The sequence below is a fragment of the Ceratotherium simum genome, chromosome 29, assembly GCF_057802395.1.
Source record: "Ceratotherium simum simum isolate JZ-2026a chromosome 29, ASM5780239v1, whole genome shotgun sequence".
NCBI classification, from domain to species: domain Eukaryota; kingdom Metazoa; phylum Chordata; class Mammalia; order Perissodactyla; family Rhinocerotidae; genus Ceratotherium; species Ceratotherium simum.
Window position 1 is genome coordinate 16,111,119 of NC_141928.1, and position 24,762 is coordinate 16,135,880.

General features: G+C 51.4%; 1 protein-coding gene across 6 annotated transcripts; it reads left to right on the forward strand.

Moving 5' to 3' along the window:
- Positions 1-2,354: 2,354 nt before the first annotated feature.
- Positions 2,355-23,994, forward strand: TRAF1 (TNF receptor associated factor 1). 6 transcript variants are annotated; one of them, XM_087419183.1, is made up of 10 exons: positions 2,355-2,408; positions 4,100-4,523; positions 4,809-4,936; positions 5,160-5,566; positions 7,490-7,574; positions 16,151-16,216; positions 16,711-17,121; positions 18,609-18,786; positions 20,454-20,602; positions 22,660-23,994. In XM_087419183.1, exons 4-10 carry the CDS (start codon positions 5,427-5,429, stop codon positions 22,876-22,878), a joined length of 1,248 nt encoding a protein of 415 aa, XP_087275309.1. In that variant the 5' UTR covers positions 2,355-2,408; positions 4,100-4,523; positions 4,809-4,936; positions 5,160-5,426; the 3' UTR covers positions 22,879-23,994. The 6 variants fall into 6 exon arrangements, with proteins under 6 accessions (XP_087275309.1, XP_087275310.1, XP_087275315.1 ...); XM_087419184.1 differs by having other exon boundaries at positions 2,378-2,408; positions 4,224-4,523; XM_087419185.1 differs by lacking the exon at positions 2,355-2,408 and having other exon boundaries at positions 2,586-4,194; positions 4,313-4,523.
- The last annotated feature ends 768 nt before the right edge of the window (positions 23,995-24,762 follow it).

The window sequence follows — 24,762 nt, forward strand, 5'->3', positions numbered from 1 at the left end:
CTGCTTCTAGCTGGTTTGTATATTTTGGCTCCATGTGAGAAAGCATTCGAAGACACACAGAAAAAACCCATCACAAAGTTAGAAAAACCCAATACATTCCATGATCTTTAAGGTCATTTTCCACTAAAAAAAAAAAAATCTATGAACTATTATTTCTTGAATTATTACTCAAGTATTCATTTACTTATCTGCCCACCCCCTTTCCCCTAAACAACTGGTTTAGTGGTGGGGGGAAAAAAACAGAACACCAGTCTCCTGACTCCTAGCCCAGCGCTCATTCCAATATATAAATATATCCTCCAATATATCACTACAGATTTCAGATGGGGGCAGAGAGAAGGCACCCACAATTCCTTTCATCCCAGTACTAAATTGTCAAGGCCTTGTCAGTTTTCACCAGTTTTCTATTCTGCATCTTAGAAAGGATTAAAAATCTCTACTCTAGGAAACAGGGCAGGCCAGGAGGTGGTCAGACACTTAGGGGGCTGGTCACATGTGCTCTACCATCTTCAATGCAGAATGGCTCACAAAACTTTAATTATCCAGACTCCTCCGGGCCATTTAGTCCTTAGCTTCTTGCAGAAGCCACAAGCTCAAAAGGCTATGAGGCAAGGCAGGCAACTTCAATGTCAAAAGCCTGACAGCTGAAGGATTGGGGCAAAACTGGAGAATGGGAGCCTTCCGGTGCCTCTTAGAACAGGCAGAGCAAATATGGATGTGAAACGAACTGCTGAGGCTCAAACTTCCCTGGGTTAGCTTTCTTGTTCCTCAGTCATGGCCCCATGCTCACACCACCAGATCTTAGGCCTTAGGCAGAGGCACTACTTTTCTTTTTAAACTTATTTTTAGAAAAAAAATTTTCCTACTAGATAGAGATGAGTGGTCTCCAAAGAGTTTCATTTCCTTTCTGAGTCAGGTTCAGCCTCACGGGGCTCCGCTTTCAATTTCTGCAGCCTTGCCGTTCTCTGAGCACAGAGAGGTCCTCCGGTGATGCCCCCTCTATTTCAAGAGCCCACCAAAATAAGCCCAGTGACTACAGATAAGTTTTTGGTACTTTCCAAAATTAAACTATTTCCCTTGGTAAATTTCCACCAAATGAGCTCATTAATCTGAAAACAGGATGTGGCACACGAAGAGAGTGAGATCAGGTTGCCTGTTCTTTTCACTTACACTGGCTCAGGGTGGAGAGGAAGCGGTGGGTGGGAGAGAGGTGGGACCAGAGGATGGCTTTTATAGGTCCCAAATCCTTCATGGATTCGACTGAGAATCAATAAATTTTTAAAACAGAGACTGGAAACTCTGAATCCTTTTCTCTTAGAAATGAATGTCCACACAGATTGCTTGTCTTGGAGGCCCCTGAGACCCTCTGCTTGTCCTCAAGCAGGCATCACCCCTCCAGGTGGGACCCCACGACCTTCCTTTCACCAGCAAGACTATCCTGCAGCGCCAGCCTCTCCCTCATAAGCTGGAAGACAGTAGCTCTGCCTTGGGTGGGTGGGACGCTTAAACACATCCCAAGCTGAAAAAACAAACAAAATCAAAGAAGTAAAAGACAATTCCCAACCCCAGTTGGGTGTCAAGAAAAAAAATGGGAACCTAATACATAAAGAGAATTTAAAAGGTGCCTTTGAGTAAGTAAAATAAAACAAAACCAACTAAGGGGGCAGCCTCCCCCCTCCCTCAGCTAACAGTCCTGCAGATATCAGAGGTCTGATGGAGAAGGAGCCTTTGTCCAATTCGCAAAAATAAAAGTTGTTTGTATCTTTTAAACAAAAATCCCACCCCAACGCTAAATTCCATAACCATTTTGATTGATATGCACAAATTCATAGAGAATAAGCGACCGTGTGTGTGTTGAGACGAAAACAGAAACAGTCCCTTAAAATACGCAGTTTTGTAAAAGCACTGTGTGATTGTACCATCTCTTTGCTTGTTGCTCCAACCCAATAAGCTTGGAGGAGCCTGGCGCTGAGCTGGGCTCTTTGCTGGAATCCAAGAGGGCTAAGACTCGGGTTTGCTACCGCTCAGCCCATCCCCACGCGGGATTTCAGGCAGGCAGGAGAGGAGGGTGGGGGTTCAAGTCCCAGGTCTGTATTCGTTTATTCTGCGGACACTTTACTGAGTCCTTCATAGGTGCCAGGAACACGGCGCGGGGAGGGGGGCAATGGAAGCCTGTGGGTTCCCGGTGGGACAACAGAGCCCGCGACGCCGTCGACCCAGCCCCGGGCCTCAGTCTCCCCAGCAGGGGAGCGCGCGCCCCGCCCCCGGGGCGGCCTCGGGAGCCGGCTGGGGCTGCGGGGACCCGCCCCGCCCTCCCCGGTTTCCGCCGCCCGGGCCACGTCCTCGCCGCCCCACCGGAAGCTCCCGCCGGGCCGCGGAGAGGCGGCGGCGGCGGCGGCGGCGCCGAGGTTGGTTACACTGCACCCCGCCCCACCGCCCCCACCCGCCCCGGGACAGCCGGCGGCTCCCCGGCCCCCGCCCCCGCGCTCCCCTCCCGGGCTGCCCCAGCTCCCGCTTGTCGGGCGGGGGCTCCCCAAGTGCGGGCCTGCCCCGCGCGCCCAGGGGCCTGGAATCCGCGCCTGCAGAGCCCGGCCCCGGACTCACTGCCCCAGCCCTCCCTGCGGGCGCCCGGGGCACCCCTGGGGTTCGCTCATCCTGGAACAGTCGCGGGCGCTGCTCTGCTCCGGGCGTTGCGCACGCAACTGGAGATGTGGCGGTGGCGACGACAGTCACGAACGGGGCGAGGGGGCCCAGACAGGCAACCCGGCGTCACCAAGCCGGGTGGCGGGGGCTGTGCTCGGGCTGCGGGACGGGATGGGATCGCAAAGCCGGGCGCCCCACCCCATCCCGGGGGCGGCCCACGGAAACTCCCAGGGGAAGTGGGGTCTGGTCCAGGTGTGCCCCGAAGGACAAGTGGAAGGTTGGGGAGACGGGGGTACGCAGCGCAGAGAGACTCCGCGTGTACAGACCCGCGCGGTGGAGCCACGGAGATGGGACCAATGGAGGTTCAGGGTGGAAGAGAAAAGTCAAGGAGAGGATAAGGAGCAGCCAGAGAAGGGGGCGAGGGTGGGGACACGGAGGGGGTGCGGGAATGAAGGGATTCCGGAAGGAGGGGCCAAGACTCTTGTCAGGTGCCGGCCAGAGGGCTGGTTGGGTAGAAACTGGGACAGGTCCAGGCATTTGGCCATCTCGACATTGAGAACCTTGGGGAGGTGGTTCTGTGGAGATTCGAGTGAGGAAGCGGAGCGCCTGTGTAGACAGTCTTTTCTAGACGTTCTCTTGAAGTGAGAGAGTGTAGATGTGGGAGAGGAATTGGGGACCAGGGTGCAGAGCGCAGTAAAGCAGATGTGTGTTTGGAACACGGGCTCTGGGTTCTGGAGTCCCCACACTCGCTCACTGGTGTCCTTACCACGGTGAGACCTGGGGCAAGTCATGTCACCTCTTTATGCCTCAGTTCCCTCATCTGTAAAATGGGGATGCTGATGACAATACCTGCCTCAGAGGGTTCCCGTGAAGATTAGATGAGATGGTGCCTCTAAAAGTGCTTAATACAGCACTAAAAAGTAGTACCTATTATTGTTCACTTTTATTATTAGAGCAGAGCTTGGGCGTATTTTGATGCTGATAGGGAGGAGCCGGTAGAGAGGGAGGCATTGAAGACAGAGAGGAGAGAAAAGGGACTAGAGAGAAAGGGACCCAGAACTTGGATGCGAGATAAGTCTTGGGTGCCTGTCTATGCCAAACCAGGGGAGAGAGGGCATAGGTGGGGATGCAGCAAATTTGCAGGTTTGGGGTATGTGGTTGAGGGAGTGTCTGTCTGATAGTCTTTTCTCTGAAGTAGGTCTCAAGGTCAGTTGCTGAGAGGGCCAGGCCAGGCCCGGCCCAGGTGAGGTGGAGGGCCTGATTCACACTGCCTTGGTGCGGTGCCGTGCCCTCTTTACGAGCAGCCCCAGTGTTGCTCCAGGGAATGTGGGCGGTTGAATTTATCTAGGGTCAGAGGACATCTGACCTGCCTTGCCCCTGCTCAAGTCAAGTTGATGGATTGAAAACACTATATAAGCATAATTTACCATTTTAATCCTTTTCCCTGATTTTGAAGGGCTGTAGCCACCATCGGAATACAATGTGGAAGCCTCTGAAGCACTTCTGGCGGCCGTGTACCATGCCTGCTTTCACCCGTGACAGTTAGGTGAAGTAGGTGTTATTATCATCCCCATTTACAGATGCAGAAACTGAGGTCCAGAGAAGTTAAGAACCTTGTCCCAGGACTTGGAGTCCCACAGCCCTGGTGCTAACCCTGCTTCACCTCCAGGGGCTGTGTGACTTTGGATCAGGCATCTTGCTTCTCTGAGCCTATACGTGGCTGCAGAAGAATTCCTGGCAGTTTGCTCTAAGGTTCCAGAAGGAAATCGTTGTGCAGCGCACAGTAGACACGCCAGGAGCTGTAGTTCCCATGCATCCGTGGATCTGCATCCCGCTTGGCCACAGAGACCCACTCCCTGTGACCTGGTGTCTGTTTAGAGGTTTGTTCTCCTCAGAGCCAGGAAGTGGTGGTGCCTGACCCGAGTGTGTGGCCACCTATGACTTCCTGAGTGGGGCCATGGGGGAGGGCCCTGAGCAGTCTATGGCCCTGAGGCCTTGGACTTCAAAGTGGGGGAGGGCCCTGTGTCGTCATGGTGACTGATGAGGAATGCCAGGGGCAGGTCTGGGCCTCCCTGCTGCCTCTGGTTGCCTTGGCTGTAGGGTCCCTGAATCTTAGACGCCAGAGGGGCCTTGGAGACCACCTCTTGCAATTCCTTTTTTTACAGATGGGGTAACCGAGCTCCCCTGTGAGGAAGTGACTTCTACCTGAGACACTGGACAGGGCAGAGTTAAAACTCCCGGAACTTGCATTTTTGGACCTGCCTCCAGGACCCTGGGGATTTCCACCAGGGAGGTGAGCACCCCCCCACCAAGAATTCTAGGCTGCTCAGAGGTCCCAGGGAACACAGACATGTCTCCAGCTGTGGCTCTGCCAATGTGCTCTGGGGAGGAGGTGGAGGAAGCCAGTGGCAGCCTAAGGTTCTGTGACAGGGGAACTCTGACTGTGGTTCCTGAAAGTGCGTGACGCGGTTCTTTTTTCTCTCTGACTCGCTCTCTTGCTCTCTCTCACTCTAAAGAATGACTGGACACTCCAAGAGCTTTCAGGCACCATCCAGGGGATTTTTTTCACCACAAAGGGTAATTCCTGCCCCATCCCTGCTGTGACTCAGCGGTGACGTCGAACCACAGAAGCCAGAGAGAAGATAAAGTCATCAGACTCCTGCTCACCAGAGAGGGTGACCCGGGCCAGAACTCACCTCTTCTCTCAGCACAAGCTCCACGAGGCTGGTCCCCTGCCCCAGGGGAGCTTAGACGGCCCCCACCAGCTGGCCTGGGACCTCAGGATGGCCTCTGGCTCAGCCAGCAGCCCCCGCCCGGCCCCCGATGAGAACGAGTTTCCCTTTGGGTGCCCCCCCACCGTCTGCGAGAACCCATCAGAGCCCAGGGCCCTCTGCTGTGCCGCCTGTCTCTCTGAGAACATGAGGTGAGGGGTCAGAGGAGAAAAGGGTGGGTGGGGAGAAGGTGCCAGGGAGGGACCCCCGACAGGGGGCTTTGGGCAGGCGACTTCACCTCTCTGGGCCTCAGTTTCCACACCCTTTCCTTGCAGTCCCTGAAGCTGCCCCTTCTGACTGTTGGTGGAAGGAGAAGTGGCCACAAAAAGATGTCAGCTCCCAGAAGGCCGGCCAGGGTGGAGGGAGAGCCTCTGGGCCCCGCTGGGCTGCTTACTGTCTATGTGGCCTGGTGCAAATTGCTTAATGTCTCGAAGCCCCAGCTTCCTTGTCTGTAAACGGCCTGTAAAGCTATTTTCTACCTCCCAGAATTGTCACAGGCCCAATCAGTATTATTCAAAAAAGTTCATATAATAATGAATGTAAACTCTCTTAGTAAATAACGAACTGCTGTACAAATATATCTGCTTCCACAGTATCACCCATCACCTCATCTTGTTTGCTGGGAACCCTTTTAAAGGGGACAAAGTATCTATGTTTACATATGTATATATAGTATATATATATTTATATAAAATATACATTTTTGTATATATGAAATATATGTATATAATATGTATCACATATATAATGTATTAAAATATGTGTATATTTATATTTAAAATAACTCAGAGAGGTGTGACATCAATACAAGCATCAGCATCCTGCCTTAAGCAACTATTGTACACCTACTGTGTGCCAAGTACTCTTTCTTTGGGTCTTCAGAAGAGCCTGGAAAGGTGCATATTATTATTATTCTATTTTACAGATGAGGACAGTGAGGCCTAATGGAGAGATTAGGTCCGTTTGCCCAGGCCAGTTTCCTGGCAGATGTGCTCTTAAACTGCCATGTGCCCCAGCGTGACCTTTGTTTGGGGCTTTACAGCTTAAGAAGGTGGGAAAACTGAATCAGGCAAGCGAGAAGTTCAAAGCTTTGGCCAAGGGGGAGGCTGTGAGAAGAGGGAGGCAGAGGGGGTGGCTGTGGAAAGGCCAGGTGTGGGGTGAGGGAGCAAAGCTTGACTGGTTTTACCATCCAGCTGATTGTTCCGGGTCATCTCAGGCTTCTTCAGTGGGTCTCTTGGCTTCCCTCCTCATTCTTCCAAAACCTGGCGGAGGGGAGGAAGCTGACTAGATGTCGAAGTGACCTGGGCCTGAGGTCTGAAGAGCTCTGCCCAGCTCTGCTCCTGACCTGCTCTACCTTGGCCAATCCATCCATCCTCCGAGGCCTCACTTTCCTGCCCTGTACGATGGGCCTGGCCAGTAGCTCTCGCTGTGGATCAGAATCACCTGGGAGCTTTATAAAAGCACATGTGCCCGTGAGTCACCCGGTCAGAGAGTGACACCCGCTCCTGGTTAAGAACCTCAGGCTAGGTGTTCTCTGAGGCCCCTTCTTGTTCTAATAGGCCATGGTCATCTGTGATTACTAAAAATCAGAGACCAAAACCCAATAGTGGAAGCTGAGAAGAGCAAATACAGTATCACATCCACAATCCCTTACCTGAACCCCTGGGGTCAGATGTATTTTGGAATTCACATTTTTTTTCAGATTTTAGGAGAGCAGATCAGTGCATTAGTGCATAATTCTTCCAGCGAGGATTGGGGCAACACCTTATAATCAAGCATATTAATATTTCTGCAATGCAACATATAAATATTCACACTAAGTGGGATAAGTAAGGGCTGTAACAGCCTCCAGTCACTTTAGCTCAGGTTAAGCTGCCAAAGAACTCACTGCCAACTCCAGGAAAACATTGGGTGCTCAGGGCTTTTGAGGTTTGGAAGCGGTGAGTCGGGATTGTGGACCCGCACGCTCATTGATATCAGCCTCCAGGACCCAGGCTTTGGAGCTCTCAGGATGGGGGTTGGTGCCAGGGAGTCGTGAATGCCTCACTCAGCGGGGTTTGTTCGTGTGTCCCCAGGAACAGCGAGGATCGGATCTGTCCCAAATGCAGAGGAGACGACTCCCAATCTGTAAGCCCAGGAACCCTGGTGTCTCAGGAGAAGGTACGTTGGCACAGCCAGGAAAGGGTGTTTGTCCGTTTTCTCCATTTGTTGAGGTTGAGGCCAAGTAGGCAGTTGCCTGCAGAGCCTCTAGCCAGCACCTCCCTCTGTCTTAAGTCTGGACTGAATTCCATTTGTAAGCAAGGAGGAGACTGATGGTCACAGTGGTGAAATGACTTTCCCAAAGCCGCCTAGCTGATCTGTGACGGATTCAGGTTGAGAACAACAGTCTAGACGGGGCGTACTATACTGTAATACTCTCATACTATAGCCTATGAGCCAAATCCAGCTTGCCACCTGTTTCTGTACAGCCTGCTAGCTAAGAATAGTTTTCATATTTTAAATGGTTTAAAAAAATCAAAAGAGGAATGTATTTTGTGACATGAAATTCAAACTTCTGTGTCCATAAATAAAGTTTTATTGGTACACAGCCACAACCCATTCATTTACGTATTGTGTATGGCTGTCCTCACCCTACAGTGGCAGAGTTGAGTAGTTGCAACAGAGGCTGCAAAGCCCAAAATATTTGCTATGTGGCCCTTTACAGAAAAAGTTTGCCATCTCTTAATCTAGACAGTTCCTTCTGCCCTGTTTACCCTCAGGCAGGGAGAGGCCATTCTCAGCTCACCTCTCGGGCCTGCCAAGCTGTGATTTTAGGAATAGGAGACAGCTTTGGAAGTGTGAGGGGCCAAAGAGTCATCCTCGGGCACCACGGTTTAGAACCCCAGCCCTTCCGAGTTGGAAGGCCCGTCACAGGTCATCCGTCTAGCCCAGAGGTTCCCACGTGCCAGCCAGAACCGGTCTTCCCACCAGTTCATGACAAAATGATAACAAGGAAATTGTAGTGAGTTTTTTATAAAACTAAGTTCCTTCCATTTAGAGAGTCAACCTTTACTCTGAGATTGTGCCTTTCCTATAATGTCTTGGTATAACTGAAATGATAGTGATAATAGATGATAGAATTTTTGGTAAAGCCTTTACTTGGTAAAATGAAAAGATAGCGATCTTTATGTTAATCTCTCAATTTAAAAAAAACAACAACAAAACTTGTATTGGCCAATGAATCCAAATCTGTAAGAACCACTGCTCTAAATCTAACCTCCTCATTTTACACGTGGGGCCCCGAGACCCACTGGGGAGTCTCAGTGCGAAGCTCCCCCGTGACCAGGGTCTCGCCGCTCGCCCACCCTCACTCTCCGCACTGTGAGGCGCCCAGCTCTTTTCAGCCAAAGCTCCCCTCTTGCACCAAACCACGGCCCAGGGGTCATGAGCCTGGCGTCCAGGATGGCTCTGTATAATTCAGTGTGTGGCCTGAGACGACTCCCGTGCCTGTTTCTCTGTCTATAAAATGAAGAAGCTACGTTGGCTCTGCAGGGGCGTTCCAGGACCTGTGATGTCTGGATTACCTGTCAGTGGATGGCAGGGTGGCTCTCCCTGCCACCTGCGGGAACCAGAGGCAGGCAAGTCTCCACACCTCCTCCTCCCCTCTTGGCTTTGGCCCCTCTCCTTCAGAGAGTTGGGGGAATTTCCTGTCCAACCCAAAGTTGGTTTTGAGGGCTCTCCCGTCCCCTACTCAGCAGCCCCTCCTCCCGCAGGCCCTCAAGGGACTAATAATAAGGATCCGATGCATTTTCCCAAGACTTTACACCCTGCGGCATGTAAAAGCGAATAGGATAAACTGATCCGTGGAGTAACTTCCTGAGCCTCCCTGCTTGGACATCTTAGTGGACAAGCCATGAGGCAGGAGACATGAGCAGACCCATAACTCTCTCTGTGGGCCACCTCGCTCCACCCACAAAAGGGAGGGCGTGGGCCAGATGCTTCCTAAGGCCCCTCCCTGCTTGAATGCTCCAGGATTATTGTTTTTAACTTGTTCTCTTCTTGCCTCTTAACAAAATTAATACACATTCATTGTACAAATCTTAGATAATACAGATAAGAGATATTTTAATATCTCTTAATGCAATGATTTTAATTTTTTCATCTTCGTTAACGTGAAATCAGATGGAAGTAGAAGTACTCTAATTAAAGGGGAGCCTAGAGCCCTGTCCTCTTAGTTATATGCCATTTCTCTCTCCTGTCCGAGCCCCTGAGGGACTCTGGGGATTCCTAGGGCTCTGCAGAGCACAGTTTGAAACTTGCTGTCTTAAACCAAATGAAGTAAATGCTAATGGTGGAATTCCAGGCACTCTAACAGGTTTTGGGGTGGGAGGGGTGCTGCCTACATTTAGGGGCAGAGGCCTTTTGGACACAGGCAGACCTCCGAGAAGCATCAGTCTCCCCCACCCCCAGCTTCCTGGCCTAACGCAGTCATCACTGCACCCCTGGTGGAAGGCTAGGGGGCGGGTGAGCTGGTGGTCTGACACCTGCACAAAGCCACATAGTGGAAAGACCAGGGACTCCTCTGGCTCCTGGCCCTGATGGGGACCTTGAGGACTTTTGACCAAAGGAAAGCAGCTGATTAGAAGTCAACGCTTTGTGTATGTGGTAATTCCGAAATTTGTCTGTGCATCTGGGGAAACCTAGGAAATGGAGGTGGGGTGGAGGGGCCGGACCTGAGACCAGCCAAGCTGAGCCTGGAGGCGCCCATCCTCACAGACACTTTCCATGCCATCTGCTTATCAGTTTGTCCTCATCCTCTGACTTCATTAGATTACTATCTCTCTAAGAAGTGCTCGGAGCCATGGAGGGATCAGCTAATGTAAGAGGAGACATTAAAGGATTACTGTCGACCTAGTTAGAGACTTGGTTCTTGCCTGGAGAACCAAGACCTCCCTGAACAGTGACAGTGAAGTAGGGGACAACCCGGTGGCTGGAAAATAGCATTCAATTCTGTCTGCCCCCGACCTTGTGAATGGGCTCGTTTCTCCCACGCTCTCCCTGAGGCCACTCAAGAAGATTAAAAGCAAGCTGGAGTCTGAGGCTGGTGGCTTACAATAATGCCTGAACTCATTCTAGAATCAGAAAATGACAGGAGGTCAAGCTGTCTGGTCTAGTTTCCGGTCTGTACTGGACTCCTGCCAGGTGGCTCTTTGTCCTCCCAGGGATGGGGAGCTCATGACTCCATGCAGTGACCACTTCCCTATGGGGGACTCTGACTATTGTACTATTTTCCTCATTATTTGTACCGAGCTGAAGTCTTTCTGCCTTGGGGCCACAGAAGGCAAGTCAGTCAGCCTCTTGCCCCTAAGGCAGTCCTGCCTCTGTGGGAAGGTGCTGACCGTGTTCCGCTTGAGTCTGTCCCCAGTCTCTATGCATTTGGGGTAACTGTGCTGCTGTTTATTTGTGTCCTTTGAAGTGTGATGCCTGGAAATAAACCCCCGAAGTTTACACCTCTGAGCTTGACAGTTGCATCTGTAACCTCGTCGATCCCGTGACATCCTGTGTCATGGGTGGTGGCAATATCCTTATTTTACTGATAGGTAGCATATTGAGGCTCAGTGGTGAGGCATGCCTGGACCAAAGTCATATAGCAAGGGAGCGGCAAAGCCAGGCTACCTCCTGCCTCCTAGGCTAGTGGTATCCATATGTTTTACGCAGATTTAAATAACACAGTCAGCCCTAAGTTCTGGAACCCACCGAGTGCTATGGAAAAACAGGAATGGACAAGACTACGTTCAGTTGGGAGAATCATGCAGGGCTTCCTGGAGAAGGTGGCAGTGGAACTGAGCAGAAGATGGCAGAGAGGAAATTGGCCCATTTACAGAGCTAGGCAGGAACTGGCAGGCAGAGGCAGACTGACTGGGTCCACTCTGTGACTGTAGAGTACCTCTCCCTCAGCGCTAGCTGAGACCTGAGCAGAAATGGCCCCTTCAAGCATCTAAGACCTCAGCCAGCCTCTGTGCCAGCGCAAACCCTCTGTTCTGTGCAGTAGCTTCATAGAGGTAGCTCTCTTGCTCCTGGCACCCTCTTAATGCTCACGTTCTCGGAGGCCCTCAGGTCCCCAAGTGGGGGCCTCTTGCTGGGACCCTCTGCTGACCCCGTCACAAAGGGCCTGCGTACCCAGGGTAGCCGGGAACACCACACCCCCCAGACTTCTCGGACACGGACAGAAGGACGAGTGTTCCCTCAGGCCTGGGATTTTGTTTTCTCTGTTTCTGTTTCCTCCTCAGAGGAAATTCCACTGCGAGTTTTATTTTTAGCAGTTTGCAGGCAGTGAGGCCACTCACACAGCGGCCGTTTGTGGCACCAGACATATGCCAGGCTTGGCCGGGACAGATGCCCTGTTCTTTCTCTGCAGGCACAGCCTGGTTCCCTCTCCTGTCCCCTCAGTCCCCGGCCTTCAGGTGAGGCCACCCTTTGGTCAAGGGAAGGACCCCTTAGTGGGGAGGAAGGACCCTGGACGTGGATTCCAGGGCCCTGGCCTCTACCTCGCCTTTGCCTCAAACTTGCATCCTGTCCCGCAAGTCACAGACCATCCCTGAGCTTTGGCTTCCCCACCTACATGAGAGAAGCAGAACCTCAGAGTCCCGACCTCCCCATCGTGGTACTTTGAGATTCGATGGGGCGGTGCTCACACAGGTGCCAAGAAAGCAGCAAGCCCTTGCAAGTTCTCTAACTATGGGACAGAAGACCCGGATTCGGTCAGCTCCTCAAATGTGCAAGCTGGGTGTGACCTCGAGTGCGCCATTCTCTCAGTTCTCCCATCTGTATTAAGGAGAAGCTATTCCCATCCTACCAGCCTCAAAGGATTATTGCAGGGATCCTATGAGATAACATGCAAGAATGCTTTGGTCCTGTATAAATGCAAATACACTTAGAGATGTTCCTCACCTCCCCGAGGAAATCCAGTGGGAAAATGGAGTTTTATAGAGTTAGTTATTAAGAGTTTGAGAGGTGAAGATTAAATGAAATGCATGTATATGACAGCCATAGAGGGAAAGGAAAAAAAGATGTCCCAAGGGCAGTGCTTAATCTATAGGAATAAAAATATTAATAATAGTAATACTGCTAATAATAATAATGGTAACATGTATCAAGCACTGCATTAGGCAGAATGGTGTTCCCCAAAGATGTCCACATCTTAATCCCCAGAACCTGTGAATATGTTACCTTACATGGCTGTATTAGTCTGCTCAGGCTCCCATAACAAAGTACCACAGACTGGGTGGCACAAACAATAGAAATTCATTTTCTCTATTCTGGAGGCAAGAAGTTCGATACAGCGTTGGTTTCTTCTGAGGCCTCTCTCCTTGGCTTGTAGATGCCATCTTCTCCCATTATCTTCATATCTTCTTCCCTCTGTATATCTGTGTCCACATTTTCTCTTCTTCTGAGGACACCAGTCGTATTGGATTAGGGCTCACCCTAGTGACCTCATTTTAGCTTAAAGACCCTGTCTCCAGTTACAGTCATGTTCTAGGGGTTAGGATTTCAACATATGAATTGGGGGGGGATACATCTCAGCCCATAACAATGGCAAAAGGGACTTTGCAGATGTGATTAAATTAAGGATCTTGAGATGGGGGGATTACCTTGGATTATCTAGGAGGGTCCAGTGTAGTCACAAGGGTCCTCATCAGAGGGAGACAAGACAGTCAGAGTCAGGGAGAGACTGGAAGGTGCTCTGCTGCTGGTTTTGAAGACGGAGAAAGGGACTACGAGCCAAGGAATGCAGGCAGCCTCTTGAAGCTGGAAAAAGCAAGGAAATGGATTCTCCCCTAGAGCCTCCAGAAGGAACACAACTGCCGACACTTTGATATTAGGACTTCTGGTCTCCAGAACTGTAAAATAATAAATTGGTGTTGTTTTAAGCCATTAAGTTTGTGGTATTTTGTTATAGCAGCAATAGGTAACTAATACCAGAATTTACATGTATTATCTCATTTAATCCTCACAATAATTCTGAAGAGGGTGGTACTATTATTACCCCCCTTTTGCAGATGAGGAAACTGAGACATGGAGAGGTTAATAACTCTCCCAGGGCCACACAGCTAGTACGTGAAGCCACCAAAATGGGCTTTGCACCCTGACAGGCTGGGTCCAGAGCCCACCCCCTAACCCCTGTCACACTCCAAGGAATGAGTGACTGACTGACCGATGATGGGACTCTGGGCAGACTGGCTGGCCACCAAGGCCTCTGAAGGTCTCTTGCATCAACTCTGCCCCTCCTCTGTCAGCCATTGGAGGCTGGTCACAGCCCACAAGCATCCATGCATCGTAATAAGGATGACCCCTACATTCGTGTAGCACTTTCCACCCTACAACAGACTTCCACTGCACAGACACGACACCAGCAAGGCTCAGCTGCCAAAAGAACACCTCCCCTCCGCCTGCAGGGTGATTTGGGAATTCCACTTAGTTTATCGCTTTCACCTTTTCATCCCTCCTAGGACTCTCACTTCAAGCTTAGAACCACAGAGGATTCGAATCATGGACTTGCAGGGAGTTTTAGGGCCTGAGAGGTGCCCCTAATCCATTCACCCGGGAACCAGGGCCACCCTTAGCTTCAGGCCCTCTCTTGTTCCCACACGGCGGGAAGCTACCTGCTGGGAGAGGCTGCATCACTGCACACCCCTCAAAGCCAGCATGGTCCCCCTGCCAAGGCTGCCCTCTGCCCCACTACCCCCTGCAATAAAACATCTGTTTTCTATTCTTTGTTGGGAACAACTCATGCTTGAATCCCAGGGCAGTGGGGCAAAGGGGAGTGGCCCTTTGCTGGGCTTGCTTTGTGTCCCAAACTGTACTCATTAAGCCCACGGCTTATTTTACTTTTAAAGAAGAATAACTAGGGTGTCTTTATATTTGCTCAGCCCAAAAGACCTCTGTGCTCCCCTCCTTTTAACTAGTCTCCATTCATTTTGCCCCATGAGATTATTCTTAAAAAAAAAAAAAAGCTCTTGGAAAATCAAGATATTATTTATATACAATAAAATTCACTCATTTTAAGTGTACAGTTCAATGGATGCCGGTAAATGTATACAATGGTGTGAGCACTATAGTCAACAGGGAAAAGCGTCCTTGGGCCCCCGGTTAGCCAGTCACCCCCAGCTGCAGCCCCAGGTAGCCGCTGATCTGGTTTCTGTCACCATAGATTTGTCTTTTCTGGAATCTCATAAGAATAGAATCATAGTCTGTAGTCTTTTGTGTTTCTTTCATTTAGTATAATGTTTTTGAGGTGTCTCCATGTTGTTGTGTATATTAGTATTTTAGTCCATCTGATTGCTGAGTAGTGTTCTAGAGTAGGGATGTAGCACAGTTTGTTCATCCATTCACCAGCTGATGGATGTCTGGATTGCTTCCAGTTTGGGCTATTATGAATAAAGCTGCTACGAACATTGATGTACACACGTGGACATGTGTTTCGGTTTCTCTTGGGTGAATTCCTAGGAGTAGAATGTGTGGGTGGTATGATAACTCTATACTCGTGGTTTATAAGTATAATTTAACTTTATGAGATACTTCCATAGATTTTTCCAAAGTGGCTGTACCATTTTGCGTTCCCGCTAGCAACAGTAATGAGTGTTCCAGTTCCTCCACATCCTCCCCAAAACTTGCTATTGTCATTCTTTTTTAATTTTAGCCATCTAGTGAGTGGATCGTCGTATTTCATTGTGGTATTTCATTATAATTTGCATTTCTCTGGTGACTAGTGGTGTTGGATATCTCTTCATAAGCTCGTCATTTCTATATCTCCTGTTGTGAAGTATCTGTTCAGTATTTTACCCATTTTTTGTTAGGTTGTTTGTCTTATTATTATTGAATTGTAGGTGTTCTTTATATATTTTGGACACAAGCTCTTTCCAGATGTATGTTTTGGGAAAAATTTTCTCCCAGTGTCCCATGGGCTTACTCTTGATGAGAGATAGTGCTGTGGTACGGGGAGAACCCTGTGGCTGTGCTGCTTCCTAGCTGTTCCTCCTTGGGCAAATCCCTTCTCCTCTGTGAGCTTCAGTTTCTTCATCACTAAACGGGAACAACAAACATACTTGGCCTTCCCCTACGATGTTTTTAAGGATCGTAGGAAGAATTATGACCATGAAAGCATTTTGTAAACTCCTCAGACCTATAAGTAGGTGAACAGCGTTGTCAGGTTGCTGTTGAGTCCTGATATGCTTCTGTGTCCCTGCCCTCAGCTATACCTTATCTGGAAGGGAAAGCAGTGCAGGGCAGGCACGCCTCAATCCATCCAAGGATGGATTGCCAAGGAAAGATCCAGATGGATAGTCCCCATGGGCTTCAGGAGGAGGAGGCACTCAGTCGTGCAGCCAGCATGTTCCTAGCTCCTCTGTGCCAGGCACTGCCCTCAGCACTGGGAACAAAGCTGTGACCCTCACAGAGCCCCCAGACCAATGTGGGCAACCACAGAGTAGTGAATAATGACTACAGGGCTGGTGGAACAGGCCCTGATGGGAGAAGTGGCAACACTGCCCGGGATCACAGCCGGGGCCCTGATCCTGTTTTGAAGGAGGTCACAGAAGGGCTGAAGCTCAGAGGGTGGAAAGGAGTCCACCGGGCAGAAGGAACAACATGTGCAAAATCATGTGGCCCAGCCCAGCTCATGCCCTAGTGGATCCTGGTGCTTTGCAGAGCACCACTGGAACCCCCATAACATCCAGTGACATGGTTATTATTTGCAGGATCACCCTGAAGTGGCCGAGATTGGAGTTGGGTGCCCCTTTGCAGGTGTTGGCTGCTCCTTCAAGGTAAGCATCTGAGTGTGAAAGAGAGGTCTATCCACTACAGTCCCAGACCTCTGGATCTCCCTACTCCAGCCCCTCCAGGATTTTCCCACAACATCAACCTAGTCCTCTGGATGTCCCTTACATTAATGACTCTCCCAAGCAACAAATCCCACTGGTAATCATCTCCGTACTCAGGGAAGTTCTCCTTAATGTCTCACCTGAGCATTGTAGTGTCACTAAAATGACCCTCCCCACCCCCCCCCGCCTCTCTCCATGGTCCTGAATCATCCCTGCACTCAAGGGCAGGCTGGGATGCTCGTGACTTACCACAGGCATGTCTGATGCCAGGGTCCTCCTCCGAATAATCCCCCTTGCTGCACACAAAGCAACTTCCCCCTTGCTAGGTGAATGAATCTGACTTTCCCTGGCAACCTTTGGTGGCGGGACTCTGCACTGCTCCCTGGTCCTCCCTCCACCTTCTCTGTTTTCACTGATCGGCCCTATTCACTTGGCAGGGGAGCCCAAAGTTCATGCAGGAGCATGAGGTCACCTCCCAGGCCACCCACCTAAACCTTCTGTTGGGCTTCATGAAACAGTGGAAGGCCCAGCTGGGCTCTGGCCTGGGGTCCGGGCCCATGGCCCTGGAGCAGAATCTGTCAGACCTACAGCTGCAGGCTGCCGTGGAGGTGGCTGGCGACCTGGAGGTGGACTGTTACCGGGCGCCGTGCTCCGAGAGCCAGGAGGAGCTGGCCCTACAGCAGTTCATGAAGGAGAAGCTGCTGGCGGACCTGGAGGGGAAGCTGCGTGTGTTTGAGAACATTGTCGCTGTCCTCAACAAGGAGGTGGAGGCCTCCCACCTGGCCCTGGCCGCCTCCATCCACCAGAGCCAGCTGGACCGCGAGCACATCCTGAGCTTGGAACAGAGGGTGAGCATGGGAGGCAAGTTTACCTTCCAGGGCGGCTCAGGGGGGTCCCTTTTGCCCCATCTTGTCTCCAGAGCAGTGGGCCAGCCTTCCTCCTAGGCATTCTCCCTGCTCAGAGCAGTCACTCTCCCATCAAAAAATCTCCTGTGTCCCAAGACCTTGTAAGGAAGAACACTGAGTCAGAAGCTATAGTCAAGGTCAAATTCCCCCATCCAGTATTTCATTTCCTTTGCTTGAACTTCTTCTGTGATGGGATCCTCCCTCCCCAAGCATCTCATTCCATTGCTGGACATTTTTCACTATTAGAAAGTTCTTATACTAAACTGAAATCAGCCTCTCTGTGTCGTCCCTGCATCGATTGTTCCTGACCCTGCCTCTCAGGGCCCACAGAACAAATCTGCCTTCTAGTCCCCATGGAAGCCCTTCAGAGATGAGCAGTCAGTGATTATGTCCTACCTGAGTATTTCTTTCTTTAGGCTAAATGCCCCCAGTGCCTTCACCCCTTCATCAGAGCATGTTGTTTCATGCTGTCCTCCTGTGCTCTGGCTCAGTCTCTAAAGGATTCCACACACTCATAGTGGAAGTCCCAGACCGACTCCAGATAATCCACATATCTGATAGTTCTTGGTTGAGCTGGACTGTCCCTTCCTTTGTTCCAGAGCTTATACTTTTCTTAATATAACCAGTCATCATGCTAATGTTGCTTTGTTTTGCAGCAGCATTACATCCCTGTCTCATGCTGAGTTAGGCCTGGATTTTAGTTCCAGGTCCACCATTAACTTGCTGTGTAGGTCTGAACAAGTCACCTTCCCCTTCTGGACTTCAACTTTTTCATGTGTAAAATTGGGGATTCAGTTTTCTTCAAGGATACTCACTCCCATTCCTGACTTCCCTACCTGAGCTCACCCAAGAATAAATTTGTATTCTTTCAAGTGTCAACGGGGAAACCTACCAGAAGAGCCAGGCACTGGGTTCCAGTGACCCAGTAAAGCTTTATTTATGTAACTCTTGCCCCACCTAGAAGGTGGGCTCCCTAAGGACAGACCATGTCTTCAGTTCTTCAGCAAACTTCCTGCCTTGCATACAAGGCACAGACACAGAGATAAAATGAGCATGGCCGCAGCCCTTGGTAGGGGAGACCATCTATCTGGTAGGAAAGACAGAGAAATATATCTCATAAAACTGTTGTCATGGCTGTGTAAGAGCATAGATGAGAGAGAGACCAGCTGAGCTAGGCCAGTGGTTGAAGGTTTCCCAGGGAAGGGCTACGTGAGCCAGATTCCTGACGGATGAATAGGAGTTCAGTGGAGTGGAGAAGGAAGGAAAAGGAATTCCAGGCAGGGGAACAGCATGTGCAAAGGCAGATGCACGTGCCTGCGGGAGGCTGGTCAGGAAGGCATATTCTGGGCAGATCTATCTCCGTGTCCTGCCATCCCCACCCCCTCCCACAGCTGGGTTCTGGTGTCCCTGGTTGAATGGGCTTCCCGCAGGTGGTGGAGTTGCAGCAGACCCTGGCCCAGAAAGACCAGGCCCTGGGCAAGCTGGAGCAGAGCCTCCGCCTCATGGAGGAAGCCTCCTTCGACGGCACCTTCCTGTGGAAGATCACTAATGTCACCAGGCGGTGCCATGAGTCGGCCTGCGGCAGGACCGTCAGCCTCTTTTCCCCAGGTAACATGTCCCCAGGGGCACAGAGAGCAGCTCGGGGAGGCTGGTCTCCCTGGGCCCAGGAAACAGGCAGGGAGAGCAGCCAACTCCGTGACGGCCATACTGTGTCCACTTAGGCCAGTGTCCATTCAGGCCACCTACCGTGCTGGGACCATGGAGGTGTAGACTCCCCCCTCAGCCACACAGAGCACGGGCTGTCCGAAGTGGGCACGCCTTCCACCTCCCTGAGCATCAGTCACGTTCTGCAGATAGGAATAAAAATCGTCTTCTACTTCGTGTGGATATCACATGTGACAGCGTGTGCTCTGAACCACGCTCGTGCAAATGAGAGGACAGTTTTCACAGTGAATGCCGTGGGGCCCCTGCCCTCAGGGAGCAACAGTCTGAAATAAGACAAGTGGAGAGCTGAGTAAAACAACGTGCATGTGTGTATGATTGTGTAAATCGGGGCATTTACACAGTTCTTGCTCATTTCTGGGCCTGGCACAATATCTGCATAAAGTGGTTACTCAGTAGATGTTCCCCTTAATTGATGACCGTTTATATAACAATGCGTATATTGTGCATAAAATGCTCAGACCTGTGTGCTTTTCCCCTCTTCTCATTCACGTGCGTGTAAGTGATCGGGTGGGTCATTAGGGAGGATTTCTGTGGGTGCCGATTTTAACAACCTCTCACATCTTCCTCAACGTCATATCTTTCCTGTTCATGAGCTCCCCTGCCACACCCAAGACCAGCAGGGCTGGGATTATTCCTCTTCAGCCTCCTGCCTCCATAGGGGAGGAGAGGAGAGGCGCTGCAGAGCAGATCTGGGTCACAAAGCCAGGCCCCTGTGGGCTTCTTCTCCTGGGTTCTTTCCAAAGAGGGAAAAATCAAGCGGGGTCTCTGGCTTCCTGTTCTATGAGTATGTAAGGGGCAGAGATGAGTCACTGTCAGCCTGTCGCTTCTCTGCCCCTTCCTGTCTGCCCCCCACACTTACACACCCTGTCCCCACTGAGCTCCTCCCAGGGGGGCCCTTGCGGTAACAGCCGCTGGAACCCAGATGGCCCTTTCAGCTGCCCAGGAAGCCAGCCCACAGGCCGCTGTGCTTATTCACGGGGGGATGATTCATCCCTCAGGGGCCTTTGCCAAGGGTGGCGAGCAGAACTGCAAGCAGGCCGACTTTCTGCCAACTTCTAGGAGACCCCAACCACTTGGCCTAGGGCCGCAGAAAGAAATCAGTGTTGGGAAGTTGGGTAGCCCCTAATCCTGGCTCTGCCCCCAACACACTGTGAGACCGTGGCCAGCCACTTCCCCTCTGGGCTCTGTTTCCTGAATATAAAATGCAGGTTGGTTAAATCAAAGTGTGGTTCCAGGACCAGCAGCATCACCAAACCCTGCCAACTTGTTAGAAATGCAAATTCTCAGTCCTCACCCCAGCTCTACCAGTCAGAAACTCCGGGGTGGGGCTCGGCGATCTGTGGTTCTGATGGCCAGTTGACAGCCACCGGGCTAGGTGATCTCCAAGAGCCAGAGCCTCTTTGGTGCTCTATAATCAAGAAGAATACTGGGCTCCAACCCCAGATTTCTTAGTTTTGAGCCACTGGCCTTGGCATGCCTAACAGCCGGTCCCAGTTTCCTCGTCTGCAAAATCCAACACTCTCCAGCTGACTCTGGCTTCCGCATTTCAGCTTTCTACACAGCCAAGTATGGCTACAAATTGTGCCTGCGGCTCTATCTGAATGGGGACGGGACGGGAAAGAGGACCCACCTCTCGCTCTTCATCGTGATCATGAGAGGGGAATACGATGCTCTGCTGCCTTGGCCTTTCCGGAACAAGGTATGGGCCGCGGGAACAATGGGGTGGGGTGGGGGAACCTGGGTCCTGGTTCTGGTTTAGCCATGAACTGGCTGTGTGACCTGGGCAAGTTCTTTGCTCTCTCTGCGTTATCAGTTTCCCCTTTTATGAAACAAGAGCCAAGTTCACATCTAGTAGCCAAGGCTCCCTCCAGCATCACAAGTCCAGGGGCTAAAATGCCTGGACCAGCAGCCCTGGAAGGCTTGGTGAAATGAAATTCACATGGTGGGGTGAATCAGGAAAACTTCCTGGAGGAGGTGTTTTGGGGCCAGCCTGAACAGGCAGCATTTTCAGAAAAAGGGAAGGAGGCAGATACCACTACACACCTCTTAGAATGGCCAAAATCCAGAACACTGACAACAACAAATGCTGGCGAGGATGTGGAGCAACAGGAACTCTCATTCATTGCTGCTGGGAATGCAAAATGCTACAGTCCTTTGGAAGACAGTTTGGTGGTTTCTTACAAAACTAAACATACTCTTACCATGTGGTCCAGCACTCACACTCCTTGGGATTTACCCAAATGAGTTGAAAACTTAGGTCTACACAAAAACTTGCGTATGGATATTTATAGCAGCTTTTTTCATAACTGCCAAAACTTGGAAGTAGCCAAGATGTCCTTCAGTAGGTGAATGGATAAATAAACCGTGGTACATCCAGACAATGAAATATTATTCAGCACTAAAAATAAATGAGCTATCAAGCCATGAAAAGACATGGAGGAACCTTAAATGCACATCACTAAGTGAAAGAAGCCCATCTGAAAAGGCTACATACTGTATGATTCCAACTCTATGACACTCTGGAAAAGGCAAAGCTATGGAGACAGTAAAAGGATCAGTGGTTGCCAGGGGTTGAGGAAAGGGAGGGATGAATAGGCAGAGCACAGAGGATTTTTAAGGCAGCGAAAATACTCTATATGATACCGTAATGGTGGATACATGTCATTATACATTTGTCTGAACCCGTACAATGTACGCCGCCAAGAGTGAACGGATGATTGTGATGTGTCAGTGTGGGTTCATCGATTGTAAGACATGTACCACTCTGGTGCAGGATGGTGATAGTGGGGGAGGCTGTGTGGGGGCAGGGGGTATGTGGGAAGTCTCTATATTTTCCATTCAATTTTGCTGTGCGCTTGAAACTGCTCTAAAAATAAAATCTATTAAAAATATTTAAAAGGGTGGGGGAGGCTACACATTCCCTGCAGGTGAACAGCAGCAGCAAGGGGGTGAGGGAGGGAAGGAAGGGGTTGAGAATACAGGCCTTCGCTGGGGAGGAGGGAGATAAAGGAAAACAGGTGGGGCGGGGGCGGAAGGGCCACGGAGGTCTGGCTATGAGTCAGTAACTCAGTGGTTCCCATATGTGCTGGGAGATTTTAAAAGTACCAACGGCCGGTCTCACTACAGTGAATGGTGAGACCTAAGCTTTCCGATTTTTAAAACCTTTCCCGGGGAGTCTAAAGCACAACCAAGTTTGAGAACTGCTCTGTGGGCAATGGGAAGGAGTTTCGTGTCCTGATGGGCGTTTCAGTGGTGTGCCAGGGAAGAGGGTTTGTGTCACTTGTAGGTCATCAGCTTCCTGGGGGCACACACATCTGCCCTATGCAAACCAGAAGCTCCATTCACCTTTCGGGGCGTTGATTGACAGCCCCTCAGTAGAAGGCCCATCTTCTTGCCCAGGGTGGTTCTAGCTCTAGTGATGGATCAAACCTTTCAGAGCAGGAAGGGGCGTTATAGATTATCGAGTCTGGCCTCCTTCTCAGGGCTCCAGTCCCACCGTTAGCCCTCAGTAGCCAACCAAAATTGACTGTGGCATCCGAATTCTCCCCTTCCTGATCCCTAAGCTTAGGACAGCCCCTGAAGCCTGCTCAGAACACCAGGTGCTTCCCTTTCCTGGGTCTCGCTATACGCCAGGTGCGGTCCTTACATCGTCCTTTTGAGTCCTAACCAGTCTGAGCTCAGGGTCAGAGGGGTACACAGGTGATAGACACAGACCTGGCTCCCAGTGCCTGACCTCCTCTGCCCCCTGCCCTGCAGGTCACCTTCATGCTGATCGACCAGAACAACCGTGAGCACGCCATCGATGCCTTCCGGCCCGACCTGAGCTCAGCATCCTTCCAGCGGCCCCAGAGTGAAACCAATGTGGCCAGCGGTTGCCCGCTCTTCTTCCCCCTCAGCAGGCTGCAGTCGCCCAAGCACGCCTACGTGAAGGACGACACCATGTTCCTCAAGTGCATCGTGGAGACAAGTGCCTAGGGCAGGCGAGGCCGAGTGAGCCACACCTGACTCCTGAGGGAGCTCCGGCTCAGACTGGGGGTTAGCAAGATGACTGAGGTCCTGCCCTTGGCGCCCAAGATCCCAGGGCACAGTGATGGGCTGGGCTGGCAGGATCTGAGCAGGACTCATAGATGGACTGTGGCTGGCCATCAGCTTAGGGCGGCAGGGCCTTGGGCTGGGCCCACAAAGGCAAAGGTCCAGAAGGAGGCGGCAGCAGGATTGTTCTCTGCACTGACCACACAACACTGGAGGCTGGGGAGCCACTCCAGCCCTGAATGTTGACGCGGGCTTTGACCAAGACCAGGAGGGAATGGGGACCAGGCCTAGGGCGTGGATGGTGAGCTGGAGATATAGGACCTGAAGAGAGAAGCTCTCGGGATGAGAAGGTCTCCACAGGGCTACCATGGAGCACTAGAAACATGCTTGCTCTCTTCCTGCCCGTGGTCAGAACCAGGACCAGGAGGTGGAAGGGACCAAGGGAATTCAGTCTATCCAGGCCTGGACTGAGTTTCCCATCACTGGAGGCGAACAAGCAAAGCCAGGGGGCTAACTTCGGGGAGGGCATCAAATTGGGGATTGGCTTTGAAGACCTCTAAGGTTCCTTCCAGCCCATAAAGTCTCTAGTTCTAGGCCTCCTGGCCCAGGTGAGGCCTAGGGCCGCAGAGGTTCTGGAAACATTCAGGAGCCTCACGCCCTCCAGGGTCCTCACTCACCTTCAGTAGCACCAGGTGGGCCGAGCTGGCCCACATGGCACCTGCCACCCTAGGCCTGGCAGCTCAGTTTCCCTAACATGCAGGGGCACCCACAGGCCCTGCGTCCCGGGCCCCCACCAGCAAACTCCCCTTCACCTCCTCCGGGTGAAACCAGGTCACTGAGCTCCCAGGAGCAGCCAGAAGGAGCATGGAGAAGGAGAGGGGCATAAACCCTCCTCTCTCCCTGCCTGGGGGCCCCACTGTCAGCACTTTCCAGAATCTCATGTCTCCTGATTACCCAAGGTATTCACTTCTCTAGTTGGCTGATCAGGGCCTCTGAGCCACTGAGCAGAGGTTGTCCTTTTAAATATGTATAAAAACCAAAGAAAGAATTTTTTTTTCATCTTTTGAAGTTTTCGTGCAGTGTGTGGTTGTGGGAGCTGGTCATCATCACTGAGCCAAGTCTGAAATGACCATTGCTGACTTCCAGGTGGTGCTGTCAGTTTCACAGGTAACAGCCAAGGCACTGTGCTGGCAGGAGCATCCCCTCTCGGCCTCAGCCTTCTCCTTTCCACAGTGGGGAGGCCCACCCCAGCCTGCTTCCCTCACTGGCTTCGGGAACCTCAAAGGAGATGCCACACAGGAGAGGCTGGAGAGAGAAAGGCCTCGGGCACCACTGCCTGCCTGTCATGGCCTGGCCGTGGCCCGTGCTCATCTTCTCACCTTGGATACCCCACACAACCAGATCCTGCAGGGACCCTCACCCGACGTTCTAGGAGCCCTGAGATTCATGTTGCCACTCAGGGCTCCAGGTCAGGACATCTTACAGCTTATTATTCCTCTGCTTGCTGAGGCTGCCATCGACTTCACTGCTCACACCCTCAGGGTTTTCATCTGTAAAATGGGTCGGCAGCCCTGCCTGTTCTCCCAGCCCAGCGTTTGTGAGGATGAGCCTCACAAAGGAAGTCAGGGAGCAGCGTGGCACAGTGGGCTCAATATATCGGAAAAGCAGATCCAACCTGGGTCCAAACCTGGCACCCCGTCCTGCCTCAGCTCCTTCATTTGAAAACGGGGAAGCATCTTCCCTGGCCCTGCCCAGCTCACGGGGTTTTCACGAGGCCCAGATGCGAGAATGGAGCACGAGTGTTGTGTATGTGCAGTGGCATCTTGC